This window comes from Coptis chinensis, chromosome 5 (assembly GCF_015680905.1).
Source record: "Coptis chinensis isolate HL-2020 chromosome 5, ASM1568090v1, whole genome shotgun sequence".
NCBI lineage: Eukaryota > Viridiplantae > Streptophyta > Magnoliopsida > Ranunculales > Ranunculaceae > Coptis > Coptis chinensis.
The window spans coordinates 55,402,653-55,414,139 of NC_141460.1; the positions used below are offsets into that span (position 1 = coordinate 55,402,653).

General features: G+C 34.4%; 1 protein-coding gene and 1 long non-coding RNA gene across 2 annotated transcripts; one reads left to right on the forward strand and one right to left on the reverse strand.

The window, feature by feature from the left end:
• Window positions 1-6,590: 6,590 nt before the first annotated feature.
• Window positions 6,591-7,071, forward strand: LOC147498018 (uncharacterized). The gene is made up of 2 exons (XR_015194190.1): window positions 6,591-6,701; window positions 6,856-7,071. It is a non-coding gene; the product is annotated as an uncharacterized LOC147498018 (long non-coding RNA).
• A 1,940-nt stretch (window positions 7,072-9,011) lies between these two features.
• Window positions 9,012-10,048, reverse strand: LOC147498019 (MDIS1-interacting receptor like kinase 2-like). Its single transcript, XM_086563101.1, has 3 exons — window positions 9,869-10,048; window positions 9,491-9,767; window positions 9,012-9,376 (listed from the first exon to the last, which is right to left on the reverse strand). The coding sequence occupies exons 1-3, from the start codon at window positions 10,046-10,048 to the stop codon at window positions 9,012-9,014; spliced, it is 822 nt and encodes a 273-aa protein (XP_086419227.1).
• Window positions 10,049-11,487: the final 1,439 nt, after the last annotated feature.

Sequence of the window (11,487 nt, forward strand, 5' to 3'; positions counted from 1 at the left end):
GGATTTTTGAATTCCCCCTAATATATTTAACTTGTTACCGGTTTTTCATGGTTTAGACCACGAGAAGCCTTACCAGCATATGCGTAGGATAGAACAAGTTCTCACTATATTCCATCATCCTAGCATAAGTCTGGATCAAGTTAAACTTAGGGTGTTTTCTTTCACCCTAGCCGACAAGGCAGCGTCTTGGTTAACTGCCCAAATGCCAAACTCTGTGGACTCATGGGCTAATCTTGTTCAATTGTTCATGGAACAATTTTACCCACCACTGAAGACAGATGAAATGCTTCAAAATATTCATTTCTTCTGCCAGAATCCTCATGAATCTTTTTCAGAGGCCTAAAATCGTTTCACTGATCTTCTCATTTAATGCCCGCATCATAATCTTGCGAAAGACATGCTTGTCCGTGCCTTCTTCAAGGGGCTTTTACATCATTATAAGGAGGTTCTAGATATCATGACTGGGGGTAGTTTTCTTAGTAAAGGAGCCTTGGAGGCTTATAAATTCTTAGAAGATCAATCTAAGAGGAACAACAATTAGGGAGGTAATGAATCTTCCCGCTCCACTCTTTCTTCTTTTGAGGTTAAAAATGATCCTGAGCTTAAAACTCTTATCGATGCCCTCACTAAAAAGGTAGATACCCTATCTGTTCAACAACAACCCACTCCAGTCATGAAGATTAACTCTACTCGTTGTAATGTCTGTTTTAGTCTCGAACATTCCGACTTCTATTGTCCTCTTGTCTATGCACAACCACCACCACAACCATCACACTTTAACCAGTTAACTTAACATCAAGGACAAGGAAACTTAGGTGACCAGAATAGAGATTTAGTGCCCATGACCCACAACTATCAACATCAAGACATGAACGCTCAACAAGCTTTAATTCCAATCCAACCATCTACAGACAAAGTAGTGGTGACCTTGTTAGAGAAACAAAATCAAATTATGCAACAAAACTCCAACTTGATGAAAGATCAGCATGATCAAAACTCTAATATGACGAAACAAACGATGTAAATGATGCAGTCTTTGTGCCAAAAGATTATTGACATGTCTTCTAACCAAAATAATAACCAAACCGGCGTGTTTCCAGGTCAAGTAGTGCCTAATCCTAAGTCAACAAACACCGCCTTTGAAATAAATAGTATTCACTGTAATGCATGGTAATATAAACCAAGGGGACCTACAGGTAGTCACTACCTTTCGTTCAGGGCGAGTAGTTGATAACCAAGTGACTATGCCTAAAGATCACCTGCAAACTAAAAATGATACCATACCAAATACTATAATAGAAACTGAAGACCCTACAACTGTAGAAGTACCAGTTAAACCACAACCAAAAGGGAAAACATTACAAGACCTAATAATAGAAATTGAAGACCCTACACCTGTAGAGGTTCCAATATGGACACCTAGATGGAAAACGGCTAGAGATAAAGCAAAGCAAAGACTAATAATACTTTTAACCCTTCTGCTAAATATAGCAATAAACCACCATATCCCCAGAGACTAGTTGTGTTTAAAAAGGACGAGAATTTTGATGAGATTAGGGAAGTGTTTAAAAATCTGACTATAAACCTACCTTTTCTAGATGCTATAAAAAGTCTACCTGGACACGCTAAGTTTCTAAAAGAGTTGTGCACCAAGAAGAGGAAAACCAGCATACCTAATGAAACCTTCCTAACTGAACAATATCCCTCTTTATCTGAACATAACAGAATTGTTAAGTACAATGCACCTTAGGTGATACCTTTATAACAACTGCTTTATTAGACCTGGGAGCGAGTGTTAACTTACTCCCTTTTTATTTATATAAACAACTAGGTCTAACAAAACTTCAACCAACCAAAATGATTTTGCAGTTAGCCAATCGTTCTATTAAGTATCCCAAAGGCGTAGTTGAAAATATTCTCGTTAAGGTTCAAGAATTTTACTACTCTGTTGACTTTGTTATTCTCGACACAGAAGCTGCTCATGATTTCATTCCCATCATTTTAGGGCGTCCTTTCTTGGCAACCGCCAATGCCCAAATCAATTGTCGGGATGGCTCAATGACTCTTTCTTTTGGAAATCTTTATGTGGAAGTTAACATATTTAGACAAAAGTAGAGACAACTAGGTTTTCCTGTAGAAGGTGAAGTTAAGTCTATTAAGAGTTTTGTATATCACATTACTGCTTCCGACGATCTTGTCCCCACACTAGTAGATACCCCTCTTATGGAAGAAGACAAAGATCACAATTTTGACTCCTTGAACATAACTGAACTACTGAAAGAATTTTCCACCCCGCCTCGACACTTCACAAGAGATGGAGTAAACCTCACAATAGACGAGATAGATGAATTCCTCAAAGATGGAGATGAATACCATAATTATATGGATGCGAACAACCTAGATGAGGAATTCAATGAGTTGTCCACCCTCTCAAGAACTACCTAAAGAGCCACCTGATACCTTCATTTTCAGATTTGTGCTAATACCAACCCATGCCACCAATAAGTTTTATGCTAAAACCACGCACTCATTTTTTCCATTCCTTCAATCTAAAATTTATCCATACCCTACATATCTTCCACAACCATCCATTTTCTCATGATCATTCACTTTGACACCTTTTCGTTCAAAGAAAAAGAAGAAACTTTATGCTCAATTAGGTTTTAGATCCATCAGAATTCACTCCCATTCTACTAAGCCATGCCATAGGAAATCTTGGTGCTTAATTCTGTTTGGTGGTGCATTACGTGTTAACAATTTATGGAAAGATCCACAATTATTTAGATTATTGATGTATGGTAAACTGCATGCTAATACATATATATCACATTAAGTCTACGGAATTTGACTTAAAAAGACCCATATAATTTTTTGTAACATACCACCTTTCTAGAGTATAGGCCAAACAAACATTTTCAAACTTAAAAAGAGTTTTCCAATTTTGTTTGGGGGTGGCGTATTTTGGTATTTCATTTCAAATCTTTTTGTCACCCTTTACCTGTCATGTTTACTCCAGTAAAGTTTGTGTCAGTTAGTACGTAACAGTTTGATTGTGCTTCATGTTATCATATCATCTTTACAATATTTCTGTTACAGGTACTACCAATTTTTGCCACGTTTCTATGGTAAATTCTTTCTTTATCTCTTTACACTTTGAGGACAAAGCGTTCGATTGTTTGGGGGTGGGATAGAAACATTTGCAAATATTAGGCACTTTTAGGATGTAAATTACGTACTTTTCTTTATAAAAAATTAAAAATCATAAATATTGTTTATACTAGGCACTTAGTGATAATAATATTGTTCCCTTCTCTATGATGATATTAGTCTAGAAATCTCACGTAGTACTTGAATTAGGATTTAATTTTTGAAATATAGATTAATATATAGGTAATAGTTATTGCATCTTTTCATGAACGTCTTGCATGAACATCTTTGAATGTACTTGGCAGTATTTTTCTGAGACCTAGGTTAGAGTACTTAATACATATCCTGTGAGCATCTAACCTAAAAGCCTCATAAGAGTGAAATATCTGAGTGATGACACAAAGGAGAAGTAAATTCCGAGTAGAGAAATCGCACATCCACTTGCTTGAACACCACACCATATCCTAAGCGAGAATTTAGGCTCTCTTTGGATCGATATAGCCAGAAATTCACACCTATATGAAATTTATTATCCGCTAGTCGCTCCACTGAGCCTTTCATTAGCCTTTTCACAAACCACAAATCATTTACTCAATAAAACAAAATAAAAAATAAAATCAGCCTACCTATCTAGATAAGTCTGGGAAATAGGATGAGTGAAGAAAAGAAAATAGAAAAACTTGTGTAAACAAAAATTAGTTAGTTGCTTCATAAAAAAAAAAAAAAAAAAAGAAAAAGAAAAGAAGTTTCCATCCAAAGAAAAGAAAATAAAAATAAAAATAAAATAAAAACTTCAAAAATAGAATAAAATGAGTCAAAAAACCAAAATAAAAAGGCTAAGGATGGAAACAAAGTGTAGAAGCAAAAGAACAAGATTTTCTCTAGTTACATAATATGAAGACCCTATTTTCTCATACTTGTCTTTTTGAATATCTATTTCCTTCCTTCTTTAACCAATACCTACGCCCCGTATCACCTAATAAAGACCTCTAGCTCAATTAGGAATAGGTTGGTGTGATAGTAAGTGGTAGATGTGTTTGATTGACCTCAGCTTTCTCGGATTGTCATTGAGATTATGAGGAAACGTGTGCCCACTACACACTGGAGTTAGCAAACTTGAGTGGAAAAATTAGAGGGTTATATGTTTTGACACATTCCTTGTGAGAACCTACATAGGCACGCTACCCAAAAGTTTCAAAAACGGACCTGCCATTGCATTTCATATCATAGTTCATTGTATAGTTGTTTATCTTAAGATGATTTGATTATTATACATGTATTAGTTTAAGTTTTAGAATGATCATTCTTGTTTAAATACTAGTGAGATGTATAGATCATTGAGACATAAATAAGGAAACAATAGTTTTATTTCTTAGTCGTTGTAGTATAGATGAAGTTTGTGAGTACCTTCACTAGAAAACTGTCACGAGGCTATAACTCGTCCACTAGGGAATTTCTAGTGGTTTAAGGTCTTGTTGCATATGGTTAATACAATCGCACTTGGCAAAACGAGATTAGTTAGAACTCCATTTTTGGTAACTTATTCTAATTTCTCATATTTGCTTGAGGACAAGCAAAATGCTGTTTGGGGGTGGTTTGACAAGAGCCCAAAACTATAGTTTTAACCCCTTTAACAATATCTCTTTTGACCAATTATGTGATTAATAAGTAAGAGTTAGTACTATTAACATGTTCTTATGTATTTCAGGCATTAGAGTCGAATGTGTAGAAATACGCCCCTTTTGCGAGATAAAAGAGCAAGGGTTGGTTGCTAAGAAGTTCTATGTTAAAAGGCCAAGATTCAAGGAGGAAAAGCCTTTTTAAAGCTCAGTCAAAGCTAAAAAGTCAAAGTCAACGCGGGCAGAAACAACGTACAAAAGTCAGCAGAACTTCTGAAGTCCGTATCTTTGGACTCAGACCTCGTAATTGGGCCTACCTTACGTCAAAACGACCGGCTCGGAAAGAGATTTCCACTGGTCCAAGCCTTGACCCAATTAGAGGAGCAGAAGTGGATGAAAAGGTTGTTAAAGTCATTTTCAGCTGAAAACCCCTTTGTGGACTGAAGTAATAAGGTTTTGGGGTCGATTTTTTGGCCCAAAACATGGCTCCTCAGCCCATGCACGAATTTGTGGATCTTGTCTCCTCCATATCAAGAGACAAAAGCTTAGCTCTTAAGTTACTTAGTTTTTTAATTAGCTTTACTTAGTCTAGATCCAATAGTTAGTTTTAGATCTAGTTAATTAGCAAAAATTAGTGTCTAGAACAATATTTAGTTTTTAGAATCAATAATTAGTTTGTATTTCAAGTTTTAGTTTCTAATTCAATATTGAATTCATAGATTTAGTTTGTCTTAAATTTATAATTAGTTATACATAATCTTAGTTCTACATTAGTTGTAATTTCAGTTTTAATTCATGTTGATTCTTAGACTATTTGTTCTATTCGTTTAATCAAGTTTATTTCAAATTTATTTTAATCAAGTTTAGTTTAATTTAATTATGTCTTCCTATTATTGTTTATTGCCAATTAATCCAATGAAACTAGGCTAAAAACTCCATTAGAGGAGGTTAAAGAAGCCATGTGAGGATGATTGCTTGTTAAAATAGTTGTTATTTAGAATAGAATTTCAAGTTCATTATTATGAGTGTTTAGAGATAAACCTCATAATGATGAACTAGAGTTTAGAGCCACCATCAAAGAGATTTGTGGTTGAACTAAACTCTCATGCTAGTGGAACCTTGATTTTAGAGGACTTGGTATTCACTAGGGATCAATATTCGATTCGATGACTAACTAATAACCAACCGAATTGCATGGTGGAATTTCCCCCCTCTATGTTCTTCCAATTCATTAAATTCACATTTTAATTGTTTAGTTAAATTAGTTTAATTTATAATTAGTTTTAGTTTAAATAAATCACCACACTACTCTCATTGTTCTCACCATTGTTTCCTTGTGTTTGATTAATTGAATTCGTTTAAGCTAGATAGATTAAGAGTGGAACGATTCCGCACTCTATATATTGAATGAATATATATATGTGAGAGTAGGAAATAAATAATTGATACCGTAAGAATAAAGTTAGAGTAATCTAGTTGGAATTTAACTAAGCAATTAAAATAAATCTAATTTTCTTAATAAACTGGTAGGGTCTGCGTAACCCCACTCCCCACTGGAGGTTTAAAAAAAAAAAAAAAAAAAAAAAGATAAAGAATCCATGTTGTTTACCCAGAATTGGTTTTGGCATTAAATCTTCTAACTTCTAAGGTAGAGGCGACATCACTAGCCATATAGTTCTACTAAAAAAAGAAGGTGACTATAAAGTAGTATTATTTTTCATATAGTCTTAGCTAGCTTATAAATTGGTGCATGTGTAAATATGGTAGGCAATGCATTGCCTGCATTATTCATTTTCATAATATTTATAATATATTTTTCGTCGAACAGGTATTGGAGTTCTCTAGCTAAAAGAGTTACACTACTGAAATTGATGAACTTCGTCTTGAATTCATCGACTTTATCCAACAATTTAATTATCTGAGTAGTTAATTTGGGTAAGTGGGCTTCCATATTTTCCCTTTCTTTATGTATATATATTTTTCTTATCGATTTTTTTTCTTACTTGTGCAATATACCCTTCTTGATTCACTTGCTTTTTAATTTTATATACTAGTCATAGTGGAATGACGACTTCATAATATGATGTAGGTGCATGGATCGATTAACAGATGAATAGATGGCAGCTAGGTTTTTTGGTGTTGGAAGTGCGCACAACAAGCTAAGATATTGCTAGGATAGCGTTGGCATCATGTTTTTTTTTTTTTTTTTGCTTTAATTTATTGTGATTATTTTGGTATTGGAATGACTTATTTTGTTGGGAGTCAAACTAGATAATAGATACTATGTTTGATCCATGAAATTAATCAAAGTTAATTGTTTTGAATGTTGTTTTTTTTCCCCAAGTGGATGTTGTTTCCATATCATAAAGTAGGTTAAAGTGATTTTGGTTGTGATGTTTTGATAAATGTATGTGGATGTTGTTTCTGTCATAAAGTAGGTTAATGGGATTTTGGTTATGACGTATAGGATGCAGGTTGAGAAATGAATACGATCGAATACAAAAATGAGAAAATATTTAAAAAAATAATTATTTTCATTTGTCTCACTTTTGGAAAAAGTGACATAATATCTATTAAAAGTGACACAACTTACCACTCTTATGTGTCGCTTTTGACGTACTTGTGTCACGCTCTAGTCCAAAAGTGACACAACTAGTATACTTAATGTGTCACTTTTGACGTACTTATGTCTCGCTCTGGTCTAAATATGACACAACTAATATACTTAATGTGTTACTTTTGAAGTACTTATGTCTCGTTCTGATCCAAAAGTGATACAACTAGTATACTTAATGTGTCACTTTTGACGTACTTATGTCTTGCTCTGGTCCAAAAGTGACACAACTGGTGTACTTAATGTGTCACTTTTGACGTAATTATGTCTCACTCTAGTCCAAAAGTGACACAACTAGTGTACTGAATGTGTCACTTTTGACATACTTATGTCTTGCTCTGGTCCAAAAGTGACACAACTAGTGTACTTAATGTGTCACTTTTGACGTACTTATGTCTCGCTCTGGTCCAAAAGTGACACAACTAGTGTATTTAATGTGTCACTTTTCACGAAATTATGTCCCACTCTGGTCCAAAAGGGATACAACTAGTGTCACTTTTGATAAGCACTGTGACACTCTTTCTTAAAAGTGACACAAGAGGTTATTCTTAAGTGTCATTTTATTAACAAAAAGTGACACATTTAGTAAGGCTTTTGTGTCACTTTTGGTAGAACTTTATGTGTCGGGGGCTGTTAGGTCACTTCAGAATTAGTTTCAAAAGTGACACAAGTGACTTCTTGTGTCACTTAAAAAGTGACACAAAAAGCCCTTCCTTTAGTAGTGGTTATTTTCTTGTTTTTATTTCAATCAATCTTGTTTACTTGTTCTTAGTTTCAATCTTTAATCTTGTTCACTTGTTCTTATTTCAATGTTTTAATCAATCTTCCTTTCATGTTTTCAAGTCATTTCAATACAACAATCAAAGCTTTCAAGTTTTCATTAGCTTAGAACCATTATAATCCATACAAGAGTCTACCTTTCTTTTTCACATCTCCTTCACTCAAACTCTAAATAATTTAGGATGAACCTCACTCTTAAACAAACTTTTTGAAGTATACTCACCACAATCAAAAGCTCCAACGAGTTGACAAACAAACACAAACCATGCATAAGTCAATGGTATACAACACAATACTAGACCAGAAATGAACATATTTTGTAGTAATAACTGCTTATAAACTATCTTCCAAGTCGTCAGCTTACACCACTAAGAGTTAATACCAGAAATGAAGCTTTCTAGTTCAAAATTCATCTGTGAAATATATACTTACTTATATATTATATGCCTCAAGCAAATTATTCAAACCTGAAACTGTATGCAAATATGATCCTCTGGACACTGACAATTAAGCTACAGTGTGAAACACATACTCCATTCCAAAAGACGATAAATAGGATTTGTTAAGCTTCAATTGGCAATAGTGGTCTCAGTGGCCATATTAAGGTTGATGTGTTTATCGAACTGACTAAAGTCCCTTTAACTTTGAAGAGCTGGGTGTGGTGGTGCTTGTAATAGAGTTTGTGCTCATGTCTATGTAGTTGGATGGGCTAATCACAGAAGACAGTGTTGCATATGGTGCTTTCTTTATTAAACTAGGCAATTCACAAACCAAATATATATGAACATATGACCAAAGACAATGGCCACTTTGAGCAGGAAATTCGGTTGTAGTAAGTACTTCAAATACTATCAGACTTCTTCACCCAATAATTGTTCAACAGTTATCATATGGAACGGCTCCACAAGAGATAGCTCGCAACTTTCTAGTTTACGAGAAACATAGTCCATTGAGGGTCGAGATTTAGGACTACCATTTATGCATGAAAAAGCCAATTTTGCGTATACCACAACTTCCTTGACTAGCTCTGTAGTGGGAGTTTGAAGACGTTTGTCTAATATATCCATCAGTAAACACATTTGACCAACTTGTTGAAAATGATGTAGCAAGAGATAATAAAATTCTCTAGGATGATATCCCATTATCACTTCAAGTGCTAACACTCCAAAGATATACACATCACATTTTGCAGTCAACCTCATTGTGAAGGCCAACTCTACATGGAAAAAAAGTTATGCAAACTTGATCAGATCTTTTTAAAGAATTCAAATCGCAAGTTAGAAAACCATATCAAAAGTAAATAATGAAAAAGAGACAAATAAAGATTTACCTGGGGCCAAATAACCATATGTTCCGGCAAGTGCAGTCCAATTGGATGAATCAAGCATTATAACTCTAGCAATACCAAAATCAGCAACGCAAGCATCATATTCTGTATTCAACAAAATATTCTTACTCAAAATATCTCGATGAATCAATGGTGGTGTGCAACCATTCATGTAAGACAATGCATTAGCTACATTTTTTATGATGTCCACCCTCTTCTTCTTATCTAAACTAGTTGCTTCCTCTACATTGCTCAAAATTTGGGCCAAGCTACGCTCCCCCTTTCCAGAAACTCATATACCAAAACTGAGTGTCGAACATGTGAACAAAATCTGTAAAGTTTCACAATGTTTTGATTTCTCAATTCTGTTAATGTGCGTACCTCAATTTGAAATGATCTTAAATTGACCACTTCACCGTCCTGTGATGGGTGAATTTTCTTTACAGCCACTACTTGTCCTGTTGACAAAACCACTTTGTAGATGCTTCCATATCCTCCCACTCCAATGCAATACTTGTTGTCAAACCCTTCTGTTGCTTCAATAATGTCTTCGTATACCATTCCCCCGTTGTAATTACAAATGCAAAATAAATCATTACATCTTGCTTTTGTCTCTTCCTCTTGAACTCTTTTTTTTTCTTGTAAAACAAAGCACAAGTTCCAACGATTACAATAAAAAGAGAGAACAATCCCACAAGACAAAAAATAATGATCTTGATGAGTTTAACTCTTCCATTTACACCTTTGCTTATTTTGGAAGAACTGCAAGGAGGCAAAGCTTTTACTTGACCACACAAGCCTTTGTTCTGGAAAGCTTTGCTATTAGGAACCGGACCTTCTAATGTATTGTAAGATACGTCAATAGAAGTTAATGCAAGCTTTGCATTTCCACCAATGAATGTGGAATTGAACTAGATAACATATTGTGTGACAAATTCAAGTTCTCTAAGTTATGCATTTGAGCAAAGGAATGTGGAATGGAACCAGAAAACATATTCTGGCTCAAGTTTAGCAACTCTTGAATTTAAGCTAGATTGCCTAATTCAGATGGTATGCTTCCATTGAGTTTATTTTTTCTCAACTTCAGATGATACAAGTTGGAGCAATCGCCAATTTGTTTTGTTATTGGTTCACTCAGATTGTTGGTGGACAAATCTAAAGTTGCTAACCTACCCAAACTTTGAATTTCCAAAGGCAAATTGCCATAAAGGTGTCACTCAAGTTAAGATTCACTAACAAAGATAGATATCCTATTTCTTTTGGAATCTCACCATTTAGACGATTTGAAGAGAGATCAAACTTTTGTAGTTGAGTCAAGCTTCCAAACTCACGAGGTATGGTACCAGTGAGTTTGTTGTTAGTGATTTTAAAACTTGTTAGTTTTTTGCATTTGCTATAATTACTTGAAATTTTTCCATTTAAGTTGTTGTTCCTCAAATCAATGTAATCAAAAGTGGAAAGTATGTCAAATGAATCTGATATGTCTCATGTGAGTTGGTTTCCATCGAGTCAAAGTCGGGACAATCTTAGACAGTTTTTCAAGTTTGGGATGGACCAGTGAAATTATTGGAAGCAACATTGAAAACTTGAAGATGTCCACCATCACATAGTTTTTGTGGCAAATAACCAGATAAATTATTAAAAGATGAGCTAAGATTAGTCAGTTTCATTTTCATTAATTCTTGAGGTATAGAACAGAAAGGTTGTTAGACAAGAGGCCAAGATCAATAGTTAAGTTTTGTAAATTACCTAACGAAGAAGGGATGGGACCACTCATAAAATTTAGACTAATTTATAAGTTCTCAAGTGATTCCAAGTTTCCAATTTCCAAAGGAATGGATCCATAAGGTTGATTGTTATGAAGGATTAACCTGTTTAAATTGGTCAAAATACCTAATGAAGAAGGGATAAAACCAGTGAGATTGTTTATCTTTAGATTTAGGTCCACAAGAGATTTTAAGTTTCCAATTTCAAAAGGAATGAATCCATAAAGTTGATTG

Bases quoted from the DNA above. Each gene is read 5' to 3' on its own strand.
- LOC147498019 (XM_086563101.1), bottom strand. From the start codon at position 10,048: ATGGTATACGAAGACATTATTGAAGCAACAGAAGGGTTTGACAACAAG. The intron at 9,768-9,868 runs GTACGCACATTA...GTTTCTGGAAAG, and splicing joins TAAGATCATTTCAAATTGAG to GGGGAGCGTAGCTTGGCCCA. The intron at 9,377-9,490 runs GTAAATCTTTAT...TTTTCCATGTAG, and splicing joins ATATGGTTATTTGGCCCCAG to AGTTGGCCTTCACAATGAGG.